A 26319-nucleotide genomic window follows, 5' to 3' on the forward strand; every position below is an offset into this window, starting at 1 on the left:
ATAGAGTGCATTTGTAAAGGTTTCTGCATCTTGGGCAGCATTATCCTTTAGCTTGGGGGCTGTGAATCTTACTACCTCTGTCTTAAGAAAGGTGAAGTTTGCTTTAGAAAATTTTTTTACTGTGGTTTCCTTAGTTGGGGGTGGTGGTGGGGTGTGGACATCCAGAGTGATTAGTTTATGGTCTGATCTAACCAGTGATGGGTTGACCTGTGGTGTGGAACACCTGTCGCCCATGTTGGTGATGACCAGGTCCAATATGTTTTTACCTCTGGTAGGGGAGTTTACCAGCTGATCCAGGGCATTTGAGTTGATAAATTCCAGGAAGAGTTGGACCTGTGAGTTTGTACTTGAATAGTTTTCCCAGTTAACGGTAGGGTAATTGAAATCGCCCAATATCAGGGTGTTCAGTAGGACCTTCATGTTTTCCAGTGTCTCCAGAAAGGCGGAGTGGTGGTCCTGGGTCATGGAGGGTGATCTGTAGCAGGCCACAATTTGCATCGCAGATGTTCATCGTGTTTCACTGCTGCAGTCATTACACTTGGGTTATCCTGCCGTCAGGCGGGCTCGCAGTCGGCCTGAATTCCAAAGTCTTAGTCCGGCGTCGGTTGCTGTCGCCTCTTCCCTGACGTCAGTGCACCAGGGGTATATAAGAAGCAGCCAATGCCATTTTCTTCAGTCTTTCTTGCCGCGCGGTGCACGAAGCAAAAGCAGTTCGCAAGTGCCGGTCGGCCGACTCCTGAAATTTCAAATTCGATTTCAGAACTGAAGTTTTCAATAAAGCTAAGTACCCCGTTGGGGAAACTTTTTCTTGCCTCAGACCGATGTCAGTAAAAGTTAATAATTGTATTTCTTGTGGGAAGCAAATACCTCACAAGGATTTTTATTCTTACTGTATTCCATGCCTAGGCCCAGATCACGACGTCACTAGTTGTTGGTTTTGTGCTAGATTTAACAAGCGCACTATTAAACGTCAGTTTGACTTTGCTCGCCATTACTTTGGGTGAAGGTTTAATTATACAATGCCGTCGGACAACCGACGACCGGAATGCACAAAAAACGCAAAGATAAAGATAAGGAAAGGCATCCGAGGCCCAAAACTGACGACAAAGCCTCTTCTAGGCCAGTCGCCGGTTTTCAGTGAGGTGCTTTCGCAGCCCCTGACACCCGCTACCTCAGAACCACAGGCCGCGACCGACTCCCACGTGGAGGTGCCTAGGCCTCTGGATACTCAAGGTGTTGGGCCAATGGAGATTAACCCTTCAGATGGGTCCGGAGCCGCTGAGCAGGCATCAGCTTCTGAGGGTGTTTTCAGGCCTACTCAACTTACCATTGCATCTACAGCTACGACTAAGCCTACATTAAAGACAAAGAAGCAAGTACAGCATTCACCTGGACAGGCCTCCATGCCTAAAAAACAGATGCTCAAGATGGCCGAAGACTTGATAACTCTGATCAGGGATTCCCATCCCCCTCCTGATAAAAGGCCTAGGCAGGATACAGACTATGATTCCTCTGACCAGGTTTCAATATATTCTGATTCCTCTTCAGAGCAGGGATATTCTTTACCCCCTATGAGGATTCTGATGCTGAAGAATCAATTCCTTCAGTCTCTCCTCCTGAGGATTACTCTTTTGGGGAAACTTTACATACCATGAGGGAGCATTTCCATTGGGAGGGCCAGGATTACTCAGAATCCAAGAAAAGGCTCAGAGACTTTCTTTTGCTGCCTCAGCACAGGCCCCTTGCTATTTTGCCAGTGTTGGACATTGTGGATGATGTGTTCTCTGAATCTAGTTTAAATCCTGATTCTTTACCCCCAGCTCCAGTCAAACCAGACAGGTACTACAGAGTCCCTGACTCTCACAAATTTCTTTATAAAAACCCTGTTGCTGACCCAGAAACTATTTCCCAGGGTCCCAAAGGGGTTAAGGCTTCCACGGCTAAGAATCCAGTTCCCTCGGATAGGGACTCTAGAGCATTAGACAGATGGGGAAAGAAAGTTTACACCTCTGCCACTTTAGCAATGAGGGCTCTAAATTTCCAGTTTCACATGCTTAAATATCAACAATACTTACTGTCTCAATTAAAACAGAAAATGAGTACAAATGCAGAACAACCTGACTATAAGGAAATGCAGGATTTATTGCATGCAGCTGAACAACTGGGAAAGCATACTTTGCAATGTGGTTTTGATTCATTAGAAGCTTCTTGTAGAGCAGCAGTTACAGGATCTGTGATTCGAAGACAATGCTTGGTTAAAAGAACAAAGTTTACCAGATCATGTTTAGGCAAAATTATTGGATGCTCCTTTGCAACAAGACAATTTATTTGGTATTAAGGCAGAAGAGGTATTAAAGAAAATGGAGGATAAGGCAAAATCTATGCAAACAGTGAAGGATTTCTTACAGGTACAGCCACCACGATTTAGAAGAAATTGGCCTACAAAAGAATTGGTCCTTTCCAGTGTCAGACAGGCCACAAAGAGGCAGATACAGACGCCCAAGAGGCAGATCTCAGCCGCAAGGCTCTTACAGACCACGACAGTGGGGTGCTTCAAACCCAAAACAAGGTGAGGACAAGTCACAACCTTACAGGAAACAGTACCAATGACTTCCCCCTTCCAGTGCCAAACTCTTCCCTTTTGGCAGCTCCCTTAGGGGGGAAACTAGCACTTTTTTCTCAAAACTGGCAAGCAATCACCCAAGACAAATGGGTGCTGAATATTGTGTCTCAAGGTTACAGGTTCCACTTTCACACTTTTCCAAGGCTAAAAGGAATGCCAGAGCTGCCACAAAATCAATGGGCAGAGGCACAAAAACAAATTACAGCTCTCATGGACATGAGAGCTATTCAAAAAGTACCACAGCAGGAAAAAGGACAAGGATTTTACTCAAGACTCTTCCTGGTACCCAGAAAGGACAAAGCCTGGAGACCCATTCTGGACCTTTCCACTCTAAATACTTACCTGGATGTTCCGAAATTCAAAATGTTGACACTAAAACAGCTCCTTCCCATGTTGGGTAAGAAAGCTTGGCTTGTTACTTTGGACCTCAAAGAGGCATACTTGCATGTCCCTATCAGACAAAATTGCAGAAGATACCTCAGATTCATAGCTGGTTCAATGCACTACCAATTCTCTGCACTGCCCTTTGGCTTATCTACTGTGCCCAAGGTCTTTACCAAGTGCCTGGTACCAGTAATTGCATTTTGCAGACAAAAAGGAATTCAAATATATCCATATCTGGACGACTGCCTGATTCAAGCAGAGAGCAAGGACATTCTTCTACAGCATCTGGCATTTGTAAAAAGATTAAGTTGCCTAGGGTAGACAGTAAACGAAAAGAAATCAAAACTAGTGCCCTCACAAGAGATAATATTCCTGGGTGCCAGCTTAAATACAACGGCCTAGATGGCTTATCTCACGCCAGATAAACAAGGACAACTGACTCAGTATTTTCAATTGATGCCAACAAAGTCCCAACTCCTTGCAAGAAAAATTCTGCAGGCCTTGGGATTCATGGCATCCTGCATACTACTAATTCCATATGCAAGACTGCATATGAGGAAATTACAATGGTACCTAAAAAGTGTTTGGTCTCAACATTCTCACAGCTTGGAGACAGTAATACCACTAATTCCCTGCCTACAACAGGAGTTTTGATGGTGGGCACAGGCATGTCACCTCAACAAGGGTTAGCCTTTCACTCTTCCCACAGCCAGGCAGACTTTAACAACAGATGCCTCGGATTACGCCTGGGGAGCACACATGGCAGGAAAATGTACTCGGGACAAATGGACCACAGACCAAATGCATCTTCACATCAATCAAAAAGAGATGTTGGCTGTACAAAATGCCCTTACAGCTTTCAAGGATCTTCTTTATCCAGGACAATTACTATTAAAGACCGACAACACCACTGTAATGTTGTACATAAACAAACAAGGGGGCACTCATTCTTACCCCCTATGCAGACAAGCCATGACCTTGTGGAACACAGCTCTAACCTACCAAGTTCATCTGCAAGCACATTTCCTGCAAGGAAAGAAAAACACTCTGGCAGATGACTTAAGCAGAAACATCATGGATCCTCACGAGTGGAAACTAAATCCACAAGTCTTCAGCATGATAATGCAAAAAATGGGGGTGCCCAGATATAGATCTTTTTGCCTCACCACTGAATTACCAACTACAAAAATTCTGCACAAGGACTTATCACACACAAGCATGGAAAGTGGATGCTCTTTCGTTCAGCTGGAAAAGCCTAAATGTTTATGCCTTCCCACCTCTGCCTCTCCTTACAAAGGTACTCCTAAAAGCCAGACAAGAAAAACCACAGATGATTCTGATTGCTCCAGACTGGCCACGTCAGCATTGGTACCGAATCTTAAAGAACTTAGCTCAAGGCCCACCTTGGATTTTGCCTCAAATTCAACACCTTCTGACTCAGCAAAACAATCAGATACTGCACAGTCAGCTCAAAACCTTAAACCTGGCTGCATGGCAGATTCATTAGCCAAATAGACAACTTCTCTCTCTAAAGCTGTTATGGATGTCATTTTGGAGGCCAGGAGGCCTAGCACCAGGAAATCTTACTCAGAAAAGTGGAAGAGATTCTGTGCCTGGAACCAGGCTCAAAACCTTGATCCTCTGGTCCCTAACATTCCTCAGATACTACAATACTTGACTGAGATGCTGGACAAAGGACTATCCTTCTCATCCATTAAGATTCACGCTTCTGCCATCTCGGCTCATTACAACACAGATCCTCCTATTTTCTCTCACCCATTGCTAAAGCAGTACCTCAGAGGGGCTAAAAACATAAGACCGCCCGGGAGAGCACCAACACCAACTTGGGACCTCAATTTCATCTTGGAAAAGCTCACTTTGCCTCCTTTTGAACCAGCCAATTCAGCAGAGGTAAAATATATATCATGGAAAACTGCTCTGCTTCTGGCAATAACCTCAGCACGAAGAATGTCAGAGTTACAGGCACTAATGGCGGTGGAGCCTTTTATCATTTTTCATCAGGACAGGGTTTCTTTAAGAACAAACCCTACCTTTATGCCTAAGGTGGCATTCAGTGTGGCTCTTAACCAAACTATTCACTTGCCAACATTTTATCCAAATCCCCAGAATAAAGGGGAGAGACTTCCACATTCCTTGGACATACACAGGCAATTGTGCTTCTGCTTGAACAAAACAAAAGCTTTCAGAAAATCTGAACAATTGTTTGTATCATATGCTGCAGGATCACAGGGAAAGGCTATTTCAAAGCAGACCATTTCAAAGTGGATAGGACACTGTATCCAATTCTGCTACACACAACATGGGAAACCTGTACCTAGTAATATTAGACCTCATTCCACCAGGGCAACTGCCACTTCTACTGCCTACCTTAGAGGAGTACCTAGCAAAGATATATTGGAAGCTGCAACTTGGAGTTCAGTGCACACCTTTACCAAGCATTACCATTTGCCTCTTTATTCTAGATCCAGAGCTGGCTTTGCCACTGCAGTGCTGCAGGGCCTCATAGCCACACCAAATCCTCTATAGAACCAGCCACCCTGACTCAGCTTTGGGATTCTACCCAAGTGTAATGACTGCAGCAGTGAAACACGATGAACATAGTACAGTTTTGTACCTACCATAAATGTAGATGTTCGAGTGTCTTCACTGCTGCAGTCCAGGTTACCCACCCGCCAGCCCCTCTTTCTTATCTGGGACTAGCCTATACTACCTATATGGTGTATTTGCTGGTTACTGAAGGTTTTATTTTTACCTTTTTTGTATGTTTTATTAGCAGTATGTATTGCCTACCATTTTTGGGGGCACCTGATATCTGGGGCAAGAAAAACTGAAGAAAATGGCGTTGGCTGCTTCTTATATACCCCTGGCGCACTAACGTCAGGGAAGAGGCGACAGCAACTGATGCCAGATCAAGACTTTGGAACTCAGGCCGACTGCGGGGCCCGCCTGACGCAGGATAAGCCAAGTGTAATGACTGCAGCAGTAACATCTACATTTATGGTAGGTACAAAACTGTACTATTTGCCTGATATTAGTTGCACATGGATGATCTTGGAGGTATCATGCTGCGCCACTAACCTGGAGGTGTAGGTATCTTTGATGAATATGGATACACCCCCTCCTTTTGTGTTTCGGTCCATGTTCTGTGGCTGAAATGTGTGGTATGAGTTGTAGCCCGGTAGTGCTGGGGTGCTCTGTGGAGCCTTGAACCAGGTTTCAGTTACTGCACAGATGTTGACATTCTCCATACTGAGGAGTTCTTCGAGCGCGTGCATTTTGAGATTTAAACTCCTGGCGTTGAGTAGCATAACCCTCATTTTTTTATTTGTGCTGTTTACGGAGGTGGGTTTGACTTTTGAGCCTTGCCTAAAAAAGGCACTATGGGGGCAGCAAGAGCCTTGGCCAGTATTCGAAAGCCTAGGGGTGACAGGTGCAAGCCATCTCTTGCGAAGCAATGAGGCCTGTCGAGCATGTCGTCCCAGGCTGACAGACACTGGATCCCCTTTGAATGACACCAGAAGCTTAGCCAATTGTTGAAATTGATAATTTTTTCTTTATACTGCGGATTCATTCTTGGTGAGGCCAGGATGCTACTCAGGGTCAGGGTCATACCCGCCTGGCTACATGATCAGAGAGCTCTTCCATGTCTCTTTTCATGTAGTCCAGGGAGGTTTGTCTCAGGTCATTCTCACCAACATGAACAATGACAGAGTCATATTTGTGCTTGTTTTGGAGTGACCTGAGTGCTTCTGCTATGTGGTGGATTCTGGCTCTTGACAGGCAGCTAACAGTAACCTTCTCCTTGTCCAGCCTAGTGAGTGGGACGTCAGTGTGCCTGATTATAGAGTCGCCTATTACTAGTGTGTTAGGTATGTTATTTTGCCTTAAGGGCTGTGATTGTGCAGCACACTGATTTTGTGTTTTATGTGTTGTCTGGTTTGTGATGGGAGGTGCAGGTTTTTTGATTGCCTGCTTTGGAGGTCTGTAATGCTTTTGCAGGTTTTTATTTAGAGCCACCGAGTATGATTTTGTGTATTTATGTGTATTTTTTGCCACTGCTGGTTTAGTATGTCTATATGAGGCTGGATGTGTGGTGCAAGTGTTAACCTTCGCCTCATGACTGCTTGTTCCATTCTTGGGTGGAAAGAGCTTAGCCTCCAATTTAGCTATATAATTGCATCTCTCATATGTTAATGTTTTGTGGTAGAAGGAGAGGGTTGTCTGTGTACATGAGGCAGTTGTAACATTGCCTCAGGATACCCAGGTTCACCAGCTGGACTGGAGAGTATACCTGAAATTGCCCTTTGGTCATGCCTGAATAGTAGGGTGAGCTGCTTAGTCGCTTGGTTGGTGAGAGGTGAATAATAAGCCTTGCCCTGCTGGGCAATCAAGTGTTGGGGTGTATTAGTGCTTGCTATTAGGTCTGAGCAAGTGCTGGACTGTAGGATGCTTTTTAAGTGCTTAGGTTGGGAGTTAGACTACTTTCAAGGGAAATACTGAAGAGGAGACTTGGTGGAGCCGGGATAAATTTAGCCCTAGCTAACCGGCGCTGCCCGGACGTGCAAAACCATGCAAACGCGGTTTTTACAGCAGGGAAATAAAACAGATAGAAATTAGCCCAAAATGTCCCACAAGCTACTAACTTCTGGGCTGGAACCACTCCTCCAGGGACAGATGGCTGCTCAAAGCTCCCTCTTTCACAGGTGAACAGAGAAACCTCCCTCTATCTAAGTAAGTTATGGGCAACTCAGAAAATTGTAACAGCCCTGAATTCAGCACTAGCCTGAAAACTGGACTATACTAGCTTAGAAAGGTTGGAAACAAGGAATTTTTTTTTTTTTTAAAAGATAAGGCAAAAACAGTAAAAACACACTTAAAAACAGCTTTAAATGACTACAAACAGTAAAAAATACACTTAAAACAGCTTTAGATGACTACAAGCAATCAGAAAAGGCTTTTAAACAAATTACCCAATTAACCAGTAAGCTGCGGTGGTGGTGCTGCGGTAGCATTGTCACCTCACAGTAAGACGTTGTCCTGTTCGATTCTCAGCTAAAGCGCCTTCTGTGTGGAGACATGCGTGAATCGTTGAAGGTTGTGTGCCAGGGCTGGCAACTCGGTACGTAAAAATCTACTGCCAATCATTAGCGGACCAGAGTTCCGCTGTGGCGACCCTTAACCGGGAAAAGCCGAAAGTACAACAACAACCCAATTAACCAGTAAAAAAAATCTCAAAACTGAGCCCTGTTCCTGTAGCCTTCAATCAGACAAGTTCTAACCGCACACTCCTGCCACAGGGGTGCAGGAGAACCTTCTCCAAAAAAGAAGGCCTAGATTAGTGCTCAAGTTATACAAACAAAGCTAGATTCATCAGGCCTGGATCTAGTCAATGCTACTGCAAACAAGACACACCGATTTTGGTAAGAAACAGTTCAAATATTGTTCTTTCCAATATGGACCCAAGGCATGATTCCCTTTTGACCCACCCACCCTTACAATGATGGCCCTGAGGTTTGTTTTGTCTTCCTGCAAGTCTCCATATCTTTCTTCTCAGTCATGCTCCAAAGCTGTCTTGCTGCTTCAGATACTGGTGTGTGTGTGTGTGTGTGTGTGTGTGTGTGTGTGTGTGTGTGTGTGTGTGTGTGTGTGTGTACGTTTGTGTCTCTCCTTTTTGATCTCTTCTTATGGCCAGGCTACAACTGTACAGCAGAAATAAATATTGTGTAGAGTAAAGATGCAACCAAAATTTTGGTAAGAAACAGTTCAAATATTGTTCTGTCCAATATGGACCCAAGGCATGATTCCCTTTTGACCCACCCACCCTTACAATGATGGCCCTGAGGTTTGTTTTTTCTTCCTGCAAGTCTCCATATCTTTCTTCTCAGTCATGCTCCAAAGCTGTCTTGCTGCTTCAGATACTGGTGTGTGTGTGTGTGTGTGTGTGTGTGTGTGTGTGTGTGTGTGTGTGTGTGTGTGTGTGTGTGTGTGTGTGTCTCCTTTTTGATCTCTTCTTTTGGCCAGGCTACAACTGTACAGCAGAAATAAATATTGTGTAGAGTAAAGATGCAACCAAAATTTTGGTAAGAAACAGTTCAAATATTGTTCTGTCCAATATGGACCCAAGGCATGATTCCCTTTTGACCCACCCACCCTTACAATGATGGCCCTGAGGTTTGTTTTTTCTTCCTGCAAGTCTCCATATCTTTCTTCTCAGTCATGCTCCAAAGCTGTCTTGCTGCTTCAGATACTGATGTGTGTGTGTGTGTGTGTACATTTGTGTCTCTCATTTTTGATCTCTTCTTTTGGCCAGGCTACAACTGTACAGCAGAAATAAATATTGTGTAGAGTAAAGATGCAACCAAAATTTGGAAAAATAAAGAGCTGTAATGTGTTAAGGTAAAGTAAAATACATGGTTTATGTTTTATTTATGTATTTATTGTATGGGCAACTCTTCACTTTTACAGAGAACATGGTCACTGTTGCGTAGATGAGGCCATTAGACAGAAATGGTGAAATATTTGCAGTTTGTGTGAGAAGGAAACTTTCATTAGTTGGGTACCCCAGTGGCTTTTTCCTAGACATAATAAAACCATTTTGCAGTTAAGAACGTACAAAAAGCAGATAGACCAAAAAGTATCAGCAGGATGACCACGTTGCCCAGAAAAACGCTGCTCACACAGTTAATAGCGGACGATTTTATTAATCCACAGCAGTACGACACAAGATATATAACTTACAAACAGAGATGGTTAAGCGCTTTCATCTGCCACAAACAGATTTCATCAGAACCATGAGAGCCTCAAAGGTGGAACAATAAAAAGCATTTTAGGCGCCAAAATAAATTAGTTAATTAACCAGTTACAAAAATGAGTTACAAAAATGAGATGCCAATTAATTCAATAACCATAGATACTGGTACTTTTTTCGTTCTAATTAGTACATGAATAATCAAACTGCTTCACAAATTTTTACAAGTTAAAAAATTCTTTCCAAACAAAGCTATCTAAAAACTCCGATATTAAAAAATGCCTGAGGTAATATCTCCTAAGGTATTTGAATATACTGGGGAAATATGCTAACTGTGTTCTATCACCATGTATAATACAAGAAATGGTCCATTGATTTACAAATGCTCGGCATACAAAATACATGATACCAATACCAATAATGAATGCCACTAAACTTATATTCCATAAAGGGTTATGTATGAGTGAACATGCATGCAATGAATTAATAATAAATAATGAATTGATGTTAATAAGTATTAATAAATATTAAAAAATATTAATAAATATCTGAGTTGATTAACAATATAAAATGTATGTGAAAAATGCCTTAAAATAATGTAAATAAATAAATATATAAATATAATTAAAAAGGAAAATTATCTTGGAAGAAACATTAACTGTCCATTATCAAAAGGGTTTAATGCTAATATGATCGTTAAGACCAGGCTTGACCGTAGCATTGCAAAGAATTTGCCATTTGCTCTCTAACGCAGCTAAAAAACATTTCCAATTGCCTAATGTGGAACTATGATCTATAAGATCAATGATGCTGAAACGGAAGGAATGTTCAATACCCTTGTCTAGAATATGTCTACTGAGTGCATTATTGGGGTCCTTTTTCCTAATCCTGTGCATGTTCATATATTCTAGTCCTGAGTTTCCTCTCCGTTTTTCCAATATAATAAGCATCACATACTACACATGTGGCAATGTATACTAGTCTCGAGGTGTTGCAATTCCCCCCCTGACTATGTATACAATTGGCTGAGATGTTCTTCAACTTAACTGACTTGTTTTCATTAATAAACTTGCATTGCTTGCAAGCCCCACATTTTCTAGTATATGTATTTCGTGCTGTTTCGCCTGAAATATTCTTTCTCATTTCTAACATCCTTTTAATGTTTTGGGAAGTTTTGTATACAAAATTCGGTTTATATCCTACAAATTTCCCAATATCTTCCGAAGTTGTGAAAAGATTCCAATACTTTAATATAATCTCTTTCAATACATCTATATATGGGTTGTAGGTAAGAACACATATACAACCTCCCTGTAACTTGTTCTTAGCCTTAGTAATAAATGGTGTACCCAACAATGGAACAAATTTATTCCCCCATTCTCTCAAAACATAGTTCTTAATAGGTCTAATCAGGTCGTCAGGGTACCCTCTTTTGGAAAACATGTCATATATTGTATTTAACTCCATTACCACGTTCTCCTTGTTCGAAGACATTCTTGCAGCACGTATGCATTGACCTTTAAAAACATTTTTAAAAATGTGGGGTGGATGACAGCTGTTATACCATAAATAGTCATTTGAAAAAGTTGTTTTTCTAAAAATCTTAGATTGAAATTCCATCCCTGTGGAGTAGACATAGGTATCCAAATAGGCGATGCCTTCAGAATTCATATTGTAAGTGAACTTTAAAAAATCAGTAGTATTATTTAAATACTCAATAAACTCTTGTATCAATTCAACTGGTCCCTTCCAAAAGATGAAGAGATCATCCAGGTACCTGGTGTAATGTACTATATACCTATAATATTCACTTGGGAAAACAAACTGTGATTCCCATTCGAGCATCACCAAATTGGCAAAAACTGGGGCGCAAGATGCACCCATGGCCACCCCTCTACTCTGCTTGAACAATTCGCCCTGAAACTGAAGGTAGTTGTGATCAAGGACTAGGCCCATCATGTCCACTATCAAATTTATTTTCTCAAAACTCAGTCCAGAGAATTTCTTAAGGCTGTTGAAAAAATAATCTAGTCCTTTCTCCCTGGGAATACAGGAGAAAAGATCAACTACATCGATGGTAATAAAAGTCAGTTCATTATGCCAAATCATAGGGGTCAATTTGCTCAAAAAATTCCAAGAGTCTTTGGTGAGATGTTCAACATTATTGTAAACGTGCTTAGTCCATCTATCTATGGTAGCCCCTAACTTGAAAGTTTTTGACCTGGATCCTGAAATTATAGGTCTAAAGGGGGGTTTGCTTATATTCTTGTGAATTTTAGGTATCCCTATAATAGAAGCCATCTTGGGAAATTCCACTCTAATAAATTCATAAGTTTCATTAGATATCCTATTATCAAGCAAAAATTCCTCAATAGCGAGATCGATACGTTTATATCCAATATTAACCTGATTAAGGGAAACCTCCTCATAATTGCCTGATAGATGTAATATATTCATAATTTCCTGGTTATAATTAATAGTATTGTATAACACAATCCCTCCCCCTTTGTCGGGCTTCATGACCCTAAGGTCCTTGTTGTTAATACCTTTCTTTAAACATTCTCTCTCTAACTGAGTTAGATTGTCTTGGTGTCCAGTAGACAGGGGAAAGGAGTTTCTTTTAATTCGATTTTGAAGCCAATACATATCACGTGTAACATTGGGCTACTGTAGGATGGTACCCTGGAACATAAACACTTTTTTTCCTCAATGTTTCAACCTTGTGACCTTTTTGTACTTGTGTACTTTTAAGAACATTAAGTATAATAGTAAAAAAGTTAGAGCAAGTCCTACGGACATTTTACTCGCACAGAAGGATAAGAGATGTAGTTCTGTGGATGGTGAACATTTTAAACATACCAATATTGACAACTTTCTTAACAGAGATGTTGTATTTAATATTAATGAATGTGTGAATGATTCAAATCGAATGTATACTAAAAATGATGTTGGTGGTGTAAAGCAGAAAATTTACACTTTAGGCAAAAAGTTGTTACAGGCTAAAAGTGTAAAAAATGACAATGCCTATTTAAAACAATGTATTTCTCTGGGCATTACACCTAAAGGGCTTAGATTTTTTAAATTGCCTTTGGGTTTTGATTATACGGAGAATTTTATACATGATTTTAACAAAATGTTTGACCACTTTGGTATTATGTATATGGAAAAATTAATAGCATGCAATGAAGAGAAAATGATGTTTTTAACAAATGAAATAGATTTACTTAATGAAGAGATTTTAAATGATAAGCATTTGGAACAATGGTACGATTTGTACCATCAACAGTTTAGTTTAGTGGAAAATAAAGCATCCGTTATTTTTAATAGGAAGAACAACAAGATTGATAGGGATATGCTATCATATAAACAAAACAGAGCTTACATATGGCCCCAGAAAAAATTCAATACAACACGTTTTAACAAAAGGGAAGAAGAGGTATATAGGGGACGCAAAGACACTTGGGGAAATTATGATGAGGAAAATTTTCAAGGGGGAAGATACCATCAAGCACCCAAAACATACAGAAAGAAGTTTTAGAACATTTACTTACGAATAGTATAGTGGCTAGTGAAGTTCAACCCACCCTGGTGGACCCCATCTCTGGTCCAGAAATTTTGTCTGATAATAACAATATTAAGGTTATGTCATTTAAAGGTTTAAAGGTATATAATTACACTGATACTCCTATCTCTGAAGAATTTTGCTCCTTATTTTGTAAGGGTATGAAATTCATACCTACAGCCAAGTTTAATATATTTGACACTATTAAAGAAATCAAATTCTTCTGCAGGAGAATGAACTTGGCAATACTATTTAATGATTCTGAGAAGGATAACATAAATGAGCATCAAAGAGATATAGATCTACAACAAGGAGGTCACCAGGTTGAAACATTGAGGAAAAAAAGTGTTTATGTTCCAGGGTACCATCCTACAGTAGCCCAATATGAAAAACTTGTTACACATGATATGTATTGGCTTCAAAATCGAATTAAAAGAAACTCCTTTCCCCTGTCTACTGGACACCAAGACAATCTAACTCAGTTAGAGAGAGAATGTTTAAAGAAAGGTATTAACAACAAGGACCTTAGGGTCATGAAGCCCGACAAAGGGGGAGGGATTGTGTTATACAATACTATTAATTATAACCAGGAAATTATGAATATATTACATCTATCAGGCAATTATGAGGAGGTTTCCCTTAATCAGGTTAATATTGGATATAAACGTATCGATCTCGCTATTGAGGAATTTTTGCTTGATAATAGGATATCTAATGAAACTTATGAATTTATTAGAGTGGAATTTCCCAAGATGGCTTCTATTATAGGGATACCTAAAATTCACAAGAATATAAGCAAACCCCCCTTTAGACCTATAATTTCAGGATCCAGGTCAAAAACTTTCAAGTTAGGGGTTACCATAGATAGATGGACTAAGCACGTTTACAATAATGTTGAACATCTCACCAAAGACTCTTGGAATTTTTTGAGCAAATTGACCCCTATGATTTGGCATAATGAACTGACTTTTATTACCATCGATGTAGTTGATCTTTTCTCCTGTATTCCCAGGGAGAAAGGACTAGATTATTTTTCAACAGCCTTAAGAAATTCTCTGGACTGAGTTTTGAGAAAATAAATTTGATAGTGGACATGATGGGCCTAGTCCTTGATCACAACTACCTTCAGTTTCAGGGTGAATTGTTCAAGCAGAGTAGAGGGGTGGCCATGGGTGCATCTTGCGCCCCAGTTTTTGCCAATTTGGTGATGCTCGAATGGGAATCACAGTTTGTTTTCCCAAGTGAATATTATAGGTATATAGTACATTACACCAGGTACCTGGATGATCTCTTCATCTTATGGAAGGGACCAGTTGAATTGATACAAGAGTTTATTGAGTATTTAAATAATACTACTGATTTTTTAAAGTTCACTTACAATATGAATTCTGAAGGCATCGCCTATTTGGATACCTATGTCTACTCCACAGGGACGGAATTTCAATCTAAGATTTTTAGAAAAACAACTTTTTCAAATGACTATTTATGGTATAACAGCTGTCATCCACCCCACATTTTTAAAAATGTTTTTAAAGGTCAATGCATACGTGCTGCAAGAATGTCTTCGAACAAGGACAACGTGGTAATGGAGTTAAATACAATATATGACATGTTTTCCAAAAGAGGGTACCCTGACGACCTGATTAGACCTATTAAGAACTATGTTTTGAGAGAATGGGGGAATAAATTTGTTCCATTGTTGGGTACACCATTTATTACTAAGGCTAAGAACAAGTTACAGGGAGGTTGTATATGTGTTCTTACCTACAGCCCATATATAGATGTATTGAAAGAGATTATATTAAAGTATTGGAATCTTTTCACAACTTCGGAAGATATTGGGAAATTTGTAGGATATAAACCGAATTTTGTATACAAAACTTCCCAAAACATTAAAAGGATGTTAGAAATGAGAAAGAATATTTCAGGCGAAACAGCACAAAATACATATACTAGAAAATGTGGGGCTTGCAAGCAATGCAAGTTTATTAATGAAAACAAGTCAGTTAAGTTGAAGAACATCTCAGCCAATTGTATACATAGTCAGGGGGGGAATTGCAACACCTCGAGACTAGTATACATTGCCACATGTGTAGTATGTGATGCTTATTATATTGGAAAAACGGAGAGGAAACTCAGGACTAGAATATATGAACATACGTACAGGATTAGGAAAAAGGACCCCAATAATGCACTCAGTAGACATATTCTAGACAAGGGTATTGAACATTCCTTCCGTTTCAGCATCATTGATCTTATAGATCATAGTTCCACATTAGGCAATTGGAAATGTTTTTTAGCTGCGTTAGAGAGCAAATGGCAAATTCTTTGCAATGCTACGGTCAAGCCTGGTCTTAACGATCATATTAGCATTAAACCCTTTTTGATAATGGACAGTTAATGTTTCTTCCAAGATAATTTTCCTTTTTAATTATATTTATATATTTATTTATTTACATTATTTTAAGGCATTTTTCACATACATTTTTATATTGTTAATCAACTCAGATATTTATTAATATTTTTTAATATTTATTAATACTTATTAACATCAATTCATTATTTATTATTAATTCATTGCATGCATGTTCACTCATACATAACCCTTTATGGAATATAAGTTTAGTGGCATTCATTATTGGTATTGGTATCATGTATTTTGTATGCCGGGAGCATTTGTAAATTAATGGACCATTTCTTGTATTATACATGGTGATAGAACACAGTTAGCATGTTTCCCCAGTATATTCAAATACCTTAGGAGATATTACCTCAGGCATTTTTTAATATCGGAGTTTTTAGATAGCTTTGTTTGGAAATAATTTTTTAACTTGTAAAAATTTGTGAAGCAGTTTGATTATTCATGTACTAATTAGAACGAAAAAAGTACCAGTATCTATGGTTATTGAATTAATTGGCATCTCATTTTTGTAACTCATTTTTGTAACTGGTTAATTAACTAATTTATTTTGGCGCCTAAAATGCTTTTTATTGTTCCACCTTTGAGGCTCTCATGGTTCTGATGAAATCTGTTTGTGGCAGATGAAAGCGCTTAACCATCTCTGTTTGTAAGTTATATATCTTGTGTCGTACTGCTGTGGATTAATAAAATCGTCCGCTATTAACTGTGTGAGCAGCGTTTTTCTGGGCAACGTGGTCATCCTGCTGATACATTTTGCAGTTAAGTCATACGTGACTGCTTGGACAAGTAGACCAGTCATTTTTTTATTTTAGAAGGTGTAAGTACATTGGCCTGTTACATACGCATTTGTTTGGAGACTGGGTAAGGGAACTGATCTTTATATCGTCTGGATATTTCAAAAAGAGTGACTCTAAAACAGAACACAAACTGCATTTCAACTTTTCAGGCAACTAAGGAATAGGGCAAAATACCAAATAATACATGATAAGGAAACATGTTATAAGATCCTCCAAAACAGATATCATAGCAACCCAAAACTCTTCTGGACATACATAAACAAATAGCACAACATGGAAGCTCCTGTGCATGAAAAAAACAAAGAACCAAAATCAAACGTACATGTTAAGCCTAGACTTAGCAGTGACCACAAGAAACCTCAGGATGTTCCACACCATGAAATCTATTACGTAAAAGGCCAAATGCTTTCATCCATGCAGATAATCTGGACTTCATGAAAGCACAATTTAAATGGATACACAAGTGCATTTATATGTTCGTACAATACACGTCACTTGTAATTAAAATTTTATTGACCAAATTAAAGAAACATATCCCACCAAAGAAAACAAAATCTTAGTACTTAGTACAGTATAAGATACCTCCTGTAAGACTGAACATTAATCAAAGAATTAAAAAGAAGAAACATAATCCATCAGGAATAAAAAAATGTTTTGTTTGTTTTGTTGTTAAAGGACAGTACTAATAAAAACAATATCTAGAAAAAAAAATCCAAACTGTTAAGAACCCTATAACTTAGCCTATAAATGACGCAAGGTCATTATGTTGTACTTGGTCAACAATGCTTTAATTACAAGTGACATGTATTGTAGTAACATATAAATGTGCTTGTGTATCTATTTACATTGTGCTGTGATGAATTCCGGAATATTTGCATGGACAAAAGTGCTTTTTCCTTTTATGAAATAAATTTTGTGGTGTGGAACATACAGAGGATGTTCTTCATTCCACATTGCTGCAGTCCTAACTATTGGGTAGTCCGCTGTCCAGTCGGCCCGAATACCAAAGTATATGGCTGACGTCGGTCAGGGCGCATTAGACTGACGTCAGTACGTCAGGGTACTAATGCGCATGACCGACGTCATATCCTCAGTCTTTTTTGCCGCATGGTCCGATGCAGAAGCAATTTTGCGAGTGCAGGTTGGCGTTCTGAAAGTTTCTGAAGTCAGAGTTTCAGACCGAATCAAAGTTGGCTAAGTACCCGTTGGGAATATTTTGGTTTTTCTTGCCTCAGTATTTAACCGGATGTCAGAAAAAGTGAATAACTGTATTTCTTGTGGGAAACAGATACCTCATAGGGATTACCATACTTTGTGTATACCTTGTTTAGGGCCTGAGCACGACGTTGTTGGATGCCGCTCTTGTGCTAGATTTAACAAACGCACTATTAAGAGAAGGTTAGACTGTGCCAGGTTAGTTTTGGGAAGCGTTGTAATTATAAAATGCCGCCGGATGCTCCGACGCCGCTTCGCCAAAAGCGCAAGGACAAGGCAGCAAAGCCTAGAGTGGAAGAACCGACAGTCCCAGACGTCGGTTCTTTAGAAGGCTCAGTGGAGCCGGAGGTTCTGCCAGGAGTTTCTTTGGAGTCTCAGGGAGAGACTTTACTGTTACAGGATGTGTCCTCTCAGGAAGTAGGCCAGGCTGAGGGGGCTTCTCAGGTGGCTGTTCTTCCCTCTCTTCCTAAGGTGGTTAGAGCCTCCCCTTCTGTTCCCAAGGCTTCTTTGAGAGGCAGGCCAAGTTTAGCTTCAGTGGGGGTTTCTCCTAGTGCTTCAGGGTCTTTACCTAAGAAACATATGCTTAAAATGGCAGAGGATTTGATTACTATGATTAGAGGTTCTATGCCCCCTCCTGATAAGAGGCCTAGGGTGGAACCTGAGTTTGAGAGTTTTGAGCAATGTTCGGAGGCTTCTGAGTCTTCGGCTGAAGACTTGCAGGAGTATCCTCCTTATTCTGATTCTGATGTGGATGATTCTACTCCTTCAGCTTCTCCTCCTGAGGATTTTTCATTTTCAGAAACTCTGCATTCCATGAGGGAGCATTTTAAATGGGAAGGTCAAGATTTCTCTGATTCCAGAAAGAGGCTTAGGGAATTCTTGTTTTACCCCAGCATAGGCCTTTAGCTATACCTCCTGTTCTGAATGTGGTGGAAGATGTTTTGCAGAGGCTTCCCTGAATCCTGATTCTTTGCCTCCTGCCCCAGTTAAACCGGATAGGTACTATAGGGTGCCTGAAGCTCATAAGTATCTTTTAAGAGTCCTAGGGCAGACCCGAAACTGTCTCTCAGGGGCCTAAAGGTGTGAAGGCCTCTGTTGTTAAAAATCCTGTTCCTCCTGATAAAGAGGCAAGGGCTTTGGATAGATGGGGAAAGAAAGTGTATACTTCTTCCACTTTAGCCATGAGGGCGTTGAATTGTCAGTTTCACATGTTAAAATATCAGAATTATCTCCTTTCACAATTGAAATCTAAGGTGGATGCTCTGGCAGAAGGTATTGAGTGTAAAGAGTTGCAGGATTTAGTTCATGTGTCTGAACAGGTGGGTAAGCATTCCTTGCAGTGTGGTTTTGATGCTGTGCAGGCCTCCTCGAGGGTGGCTGCCACTGGTTCTGTTCTTCGTAGGCACGCCTGGTTGAGAGATCAGAATTTAGCTGAGCATGTTAAAAGAAGGATTTTTTGCAGGTGCAGCCTCCGAAGTTTAGTAGAAATTGGCCTACTAAGGGATGGACTTATCCTGCTTATGATTCCCAGTCTAGGGGTAGGTCTAGACGTGGTAGGGGCAGAGCTCAAGGTTCTTTTAGGCCTAGGACAGGGAGTTCACCTGCTCAGACTTCTGGTGAGGGCAGGGGTCAGTCCTTTCGTAAGCAGACCCAATGACCTGCCTTTTCAGCTGCCAGTACATTCTCGCCTGGCAGCACCTTTGGGAGGAAGGCTGTCTCTTTTCAAAGAAAATTGGGATTTAATTACCCAAGACAGATGGGTTCTGGATATCATTCACCACGGTTACAGGTTTTATTTCCATACCTTGCCTCCTTTCAAAGGCATGCCGGACATTCCTCCTCTACAAAGGACAGAGGCTCACAAGCAAATTTCTCTGTTGCTCCAAATAGGGGCCATTCAGCCAGTTCCTGTGCCAGAAAGGGGCCTAGGATTTTATTCTCGCCTGTTCCTAGTACCGAAGAAGGGGAACACGTGGAGACCAATTTTGGATTTATCTATCCTCAACACTTATCTGGACATTCCCAAGTTCAAAATGTTGACGTTACAACAGCTTTTACCTCTGCTGGGCAAAGATCACTGGATGGTAACTTTAGATCTCAAGGAAGCTTACCTTCATGTGCCTATAAGACTAAGTTGCAGAAAGTATCTGCGTTTTCGAGCTGGAAATTCTCATTATCAGTTCTCTGCATTGCCCTTTGGCTTATCTACTGCCCAGAGTATTCACAAAGGTTCTGGCTCCAGTGATAGCTTACTTCAGGCTAAAAGGAATTCAAATCTATCCTTACTTGGACGACTGCCTGATTCTGGCTCAAGAAAAGGAAGACCTTCTACAGCATTTGGAATATGTCATAGCAGTGCTAAGATGCCTAGGGTATTCTGTGAACGAAATAAAGTCCAGTCTAGTACCCTCTCAAGACATGTGCTTTCTGGGTGTGAGACTGAATACAGCAGCCCAGATGGCCTTTTAACCCCGGACAAACAAAAGAATCTTTCCAGTTACTTCCATCAACTATCTCTTCAGTCCGGGCTGACTGCAAGGACAGTCCTTCAAGCCTTAGGGTTCATGGCATCTTGTATTCTGGTGCTTCCCAATGCCAAACTGCATATGAGGAAGCTGCAATGGTATCTCAAAATGTATGGACACAGCACTGCCAGGATTTGGACACTGTCATTCAAATAATACCTTGCATTCAAAAGGAATTTTTGTGGTGGGCTCAGGAATGTCACCTAAACAAGGGACTCTCTGTGACCCGGCCAGAGGCGAGTCAGATACTAACGACAGATGCCTCAGACATTGCTTGGGGAGCTCATCTAAATGGAAAGTGGATACAAGACAAGTGGCCTGCCAGACTACAGCATCTACATATCAACATGAAAGAGATGTTAGCAGTCCAGTTTGCATTAATGGCTTTCAAGGAGTTACTTCTTCCAGGGCAGGTGTTGATTCTAACAGACAACACAACTGTCATGTGGTACATCAACAAACAAGGGGAACACATTCTTACCCATTGTGCAGGCAAGCAATGATTTTATGGGAGACTGCGCTCAGCTTGCAACTAACTCTTCAGGCAAGGTTTCTGCCGGGAGCACAGAACTCCTTAGCAGATGTGTTAAGCAGACAAATCATGGATCCCCACGAGTGGAAACTGGATCTTCATGTATTTCTAAAATTGACAGTGTCATGGGGAACTCCAGACATAGATCTGTTCGCTTCTCCACTAAACCACCAGCTGCCAAAGTTTTGCACAAAGAGGTTTCATCACACAGCTTGGAAAGTGGATGCTCTTTCTTTCAGTTGGAAAAATCTTCATGTGTATGCTTTTCCACCTCTGCCTCTTCTTCCAAAGGTGCTTCTAAAGGTCAGACAAGACAAGCCAAGGATGATTTTAATAGCTCCAGATTGGCCTCGGCAGCACTGGTACCCATTACTGAGGAGTCTGGTAAGGAAGCCTCCATGGCCTTTACCCTTGATTCCACACCTGTTGTCTCAGAGGGACGGTCACCTGCTCAATGTCAAGCTTCACTCTCTTCATCTAACAGCCTGGCATATTCTGTTTTGAAAGACAGCAGGTCTCAACTTCCTCAACAAGTTTTAAATGTTATTATGGAAGCCAGAAGACCTAGTACAAGGAAAGTGTACGCAGAAAAATGGAAGAGATTTTTATTTTGGTGTGCAGCAAACAATTTGGAGATTTCTGAGCCTAATTTGAGTGTGGTTCTTCAATATCTTACTGAGTTATTGGACAAAGGTTTGTCTTTCTCTTCCATTAAGATTCATGCTGCAGCAATTTCAGCTCACTATGATTGTGACCCACCATTGTTTTCGCATCCTTTGTTCCAGCAATTTCTTAGAGGGGCAAAGAATATAAGACCCCCACGTAGAGCTCCTACTCCTGCTTGGGATCTCAATTTTGTGTTGGAGAAACTTACTCTACAACCTTTTGAGCCTGCGGCTACTGCTGAATTGAAATACTTGTCATGGAAGACTGCTTTTTTGTTGGCCATTACTTCTGCAAGAAGGGTTTCTGAGTTACAGGCCCTTATGGCGGTAGAGCCTTTTTTGATTTTTCATAAGGATAGGGTATCATTACGTACTAAGCCTTCCTTTATGCCTAAGGTGGTTTCTAGTGTGGCTTTAAACCAAACTATTCATTTGCCTACTTTTTATGCAGATCCCCAAAATAAAGGGGAAAAGATTTTGCACACTTTAGATGTACACAGGCAATTGCGTTATTATTTGAGCAGGACTAAGGATTTTAGGCAGTCTCAGCAGTTGTTTGTTTCTTTTGCTTTGAGTTCGCAGGGCAAGCCTGTGTCAAAACAAACTATTTCTAGGTGGATTGGGTTTTGCATTGCATTTTGTTATTCCTATCATGGCAAGGAGATTCCAGCTGGGATTAGGCCTCATTCCACTAGGGCTACTGCCACTTCAACATCATTTCTAAGGGGGGTGGCAACTAAGGATATTTTGGAGGCAGCTACTTGGAGTTCAGTGCATACTTTCTCTAAGCATTATCACCTTCCTCTCTACTCTAAGTCTAGGGCTGGTTTTGCCACAGCTATTTTGCAAGGCATGTTGTCAGCTCCTGCTTCCTTATGATTTGCCAGCCTCCCTTACCTCTGCTTTGGGATTCTACCCAATAGTTAGGACTGCAGCAATGTGGAATGAAGAACATAGTACAGTTTTGTACCTACCATAAATGTAGATGTTCGAGGATCCACATTGCTGCAGTCCAATTTACCCTCCCTCCTTCCCTCTGTGTTTAGGGGTGGTTGTGTAGGTGAGGTTATATTCTGGTAATTTTGTATATATTGTACATATTTTTGGTGCAGGTATGTTTGGAGTTTTTGGTTTTGGCCTTATCTTTTCAGGGTCTTCTGACATCTGGGGCAAGAAAAGACTGAGGATATGACGTCGGTCATGCGCATTAGTACCCTGACGTACTGACGTCAGTCTAATGCGCCCTGACCGACGTCAGCCATATACTTTGGTATTCGGGCCGACTGGACAGCGGACTACCCAATAGTTAGGACTGCAGCAATGTGGATCCTCGAACATCTACATTTATGGTAGGTACAAAACTGTACTTTTCTTGTAGCCACCACTAAGTATGGGCTTAACCTGTACATCCATAAACAAACTTTTATATCCAGGCCAAATTAACACCCTCATTTCTACATCCAACAATGACACTGATTCAGTTCCCACACAGTTTAACAACTTTTTTATACAGACTGTATTGTCCACAAGCAATAATACTTTCACTACTTTCACCATATCAGCAGCCTCTGCTAAATATCATCAGCTGTTTGACTGCAGCATCATACCTGCCTCCACCATTAAAAAACTCCTGCATAAGCTAAAACCAAGCACTGTAGCTGCTGACCAACTCCCCTCAGACTGCTTAAAAATGGCTACATGTGCAGTTGCTTTTCCAGTGTATAAACTGATAAATAGAGCAGTATCCAAAAAATACATTCCTTCCATCTGGAAAAATCCATTATTATACAACTGCACAAAGTGACACGTGCTGAATTTAATAACTACAGGCCCATTGCAATCCCCACCCCCATCAAAAATGTTTGAAAAATGTATTCATGCACAGCTTCTACATCACCTAAATTGAATTAATCTGGTCTCAGAAACACAAAATGGTTTCAGACCCCATCACAGGACAACCACCATTCACTTTACCAGCACTAAAAACCAGCATGTGAATAATGGCAACCTAGTGTCGACTGTGTTCCTAAACTTATCCAAAGCTTTCAACTCTGTATCACACCAACATTTACTCACTGAGCTCTCTTCTCTATGTCTCTCTCAGTCCTCCCTTAAATGGTTCCTTAGTTATCTATGTGGAAGGCAACAAGCAGTCAAATGGCAACATGGCCTCTATTCCAGTTACCATAGGTGTCCATCAGGGCTCTATACTACTTCTTTTTAATATTTTTATAAACAAGCTTAACACTGCCACACACTAAGCAAATACAGTATAATACGCAAATGATTCGACTTTAATATGTATAGGCCCTTCAATATCCAGAGGACAAGAAATCACTCAAATTTCTTTCTGTTTAATTGAAACCTGGCTGAAATATTCAAACCTACTCCTTAATCCTAATAATACAAAATTGATGTACTTCACTCCAAAATGTTATCTCCATCAAAAACAGTCTTTCTTTGTTACATCTGCAGATAATACTAAAACTGAGGTATTACCACAGACAGACTAAATTGCTGGGGATTGTAATAGATGACAATCCTAAATTTGATCAGCATATTCTTCAAACAATTAAAAAGACCAACCAAAAACGTGTCTCCTTTTACAGGATAAAACAGTACCTTACTGACCCAGCAAGTAAAGCCCTAGCCTCATCCTATTTGTTTCCATCCTTCATGTATGCCTCACCTATCCTTACAAACCTATGATCTACACTGAAATCCAAACTAGCCTCCTGTTACAATAAAGTAGTTAAATTTTCTATCAACACTGTACACCGAGCTCACCACTGCCAAGCCTTAAAGCAGCTAAATTGGCTAGAGCTTAACAACTACATCACATACTCTCAGCTAGTTATGGCATACTGACGGATATATTTTCCTGAACAATGCTCTGTTTCGTATTATTGCCCTATACCTCCACAGGGGACCTCCATTCTGGTGATAAATTTCTACTAGCCACTACTAAGGCAAATAATTCATTTGGGAACTCACTATACTCTTGTTATATCTTCATACTCTGGAACACCATCCCTATACACGTGATACCCAGTCCTGGTCACGCTCATGTTCATCACCAGGTTGAGACCACCAGTGAAACATCAAACTTCTTATTGCTTATCACTAACTTTTGCCCTCCTCTGCTTGAATCATTGCACCCTTAACAACTTTTCCGTCTGCACTTGAATCAATGTATTCCTTTTCACACCTCCCTCTTAAACAACACTTCTCATCTTGCTCTTTTTCTAACTGCCCCCATTCACTGACATACTTTTCTCATGCATCTCCTCTTAACCCAAGTTATAAACCTTCTAAATCCACCAGTTTGGAACAGGCAGCCTAAATAGAACTAATCCTATACCGTGCTCACTGCCATATGCTATTACCACTATCATCTTGTATACTTCTGCTATCTCCCTCCACTCCTACATAATTGTATAACTTAGTTCATTATATTTTTTGAACTTTTTAAAAATGTATACAATACTAAAATCTCCCTTCCTACATAATTGTATAACTCACGTCATTATGTATCTTGAACTCCTTGCAAAACTTTCTTTACTGAAATGTGAGAACAGTAAACTTCTTTACAACGTTTTCCCTCCTGCAGTATCAGTCAGTTTATTTCTGCAAGATTTTACAGCTGGAACAACTGTATAGACTTACAATTGTTGATGTAAGTACTTAAATGTAATTACAAGACAGAAATATACAGTTGTTATTTCATAAGCTATGTAACTTGTTTTATTTTTCAGAGAACAGTCTGAAATTCACTTAATATGAATGTACTGTGGTTGAGCTTTTCTCCTCAGGCCTCTGCTGAAAATTGGATCTGCCAAGTCTGACTTTCCCAGTCAGCAAAGGCAAATAAATAAAAAAGTCAATTTTCATTGCTTTTTTCTATAACAAGATCATAAGTGAAAAAGTATGGTTGTGGTCCTGCTCACTTGCCTGCAGAATAAAGTTCATGTTAGTGTTTGTTTGTCATATCTGAGATAAGTTTTTCCACCTTGTACCCACCGATTACTGGGATAGAGTCTGTGAAACCTGAAATGGATAAACTGTGTACTGGAGAATGAAAGAAAAAAATAATTCATGGAACTCTTTCAGCCATAACCAGGGTCATAGGGTAATGCTGTATATGTGGACACTTTTGAGTAGTTATTCAACTGCTTTATTTTGAAAAGGTTGGAGTAAACTGGAGTACCCAGAGAAAACTTACACACAGGCATTGGGAGAACCTACAAACTCAGCAGAGGAAATAACCAAAGGTCAGGACTGAATACAGACCCTGAGAGACAGAAACCCTAAAACTGAGACATCATGCCATTGTTTTAGTCTGCACTGCTTGCTGCCATTGCTGAATTCTTGCTTGTATGCAGAGCTCTTTCATTGTTGTACTGAATTTTGAACTACATTAGAATATATTCCCTATTGACTTAAAAAGCCTTAAGTAAACAATTAACACTGTTGCTTTTTATCCTAATACAGCTTGCTCCAGGTGATGCATGGCGGTGCCCCCACTGTAAACAGCTGCAGCAAGGGAGCATTAAACTCAGTTTATGGACATTACCTGATGTTCTGATCCTTCACCTGAAAAGATTCCGACAGGTAAAAATCACCACAGTACTGTTGGTATATTTTTGGTTTACTTCTTCCTGAGTTTAAATCCAGGGGTATTATCTATTATTATCTTTCTAATCTCACTATGTTGAAAAAAAATGCTTTGTTCTCAAAAGTGTGAAATTGGGAACAGAACAGCAGTTTTGTTTTTATTTATTTATTTATTTATTTAATTTATTTATTTAAATTTGTTGACCGGGAG

General features: G+C 40.3%; 1 protein-coding gene across 1 annotated transcript in view; it reads left to right on the plus strand.

Annotated features, from left to right (window-relative positions):
* USP31 (ubiquitin specific peptidase 31) overlaps positions 1 to 26319 on the plus strand; it is a 2233792-nt gene that overhangs the window by 1552277 nt on the left and 655196 nt on the right. The window contains exon 12 of the mRNA XM_044089819.1: positions 25986 to 26105. Within this exon, the coding sequence (XP_043945754.1) occupies positions 25986 to 26105 (120 nt within the window). The remainder of the gene's footprint in view (positions 1 to 25985; positions 26106 to 26319) is intronic.

The sequence above is a fragment of the Protopterus annectens genome, chromosome 12.part0, assembly GCF_019279795.1.
Source record: "Protopterus annectens isolate FY-2018-M chromosome 12.part0, PAN1.0, whole genome shotgun sequence".
Taxonomy (NCBI): Eukaryota; Metazoa; Chordata; order Ceratodontiformes; family Protopteridae; genus Protopterus; species Protopterus annectens.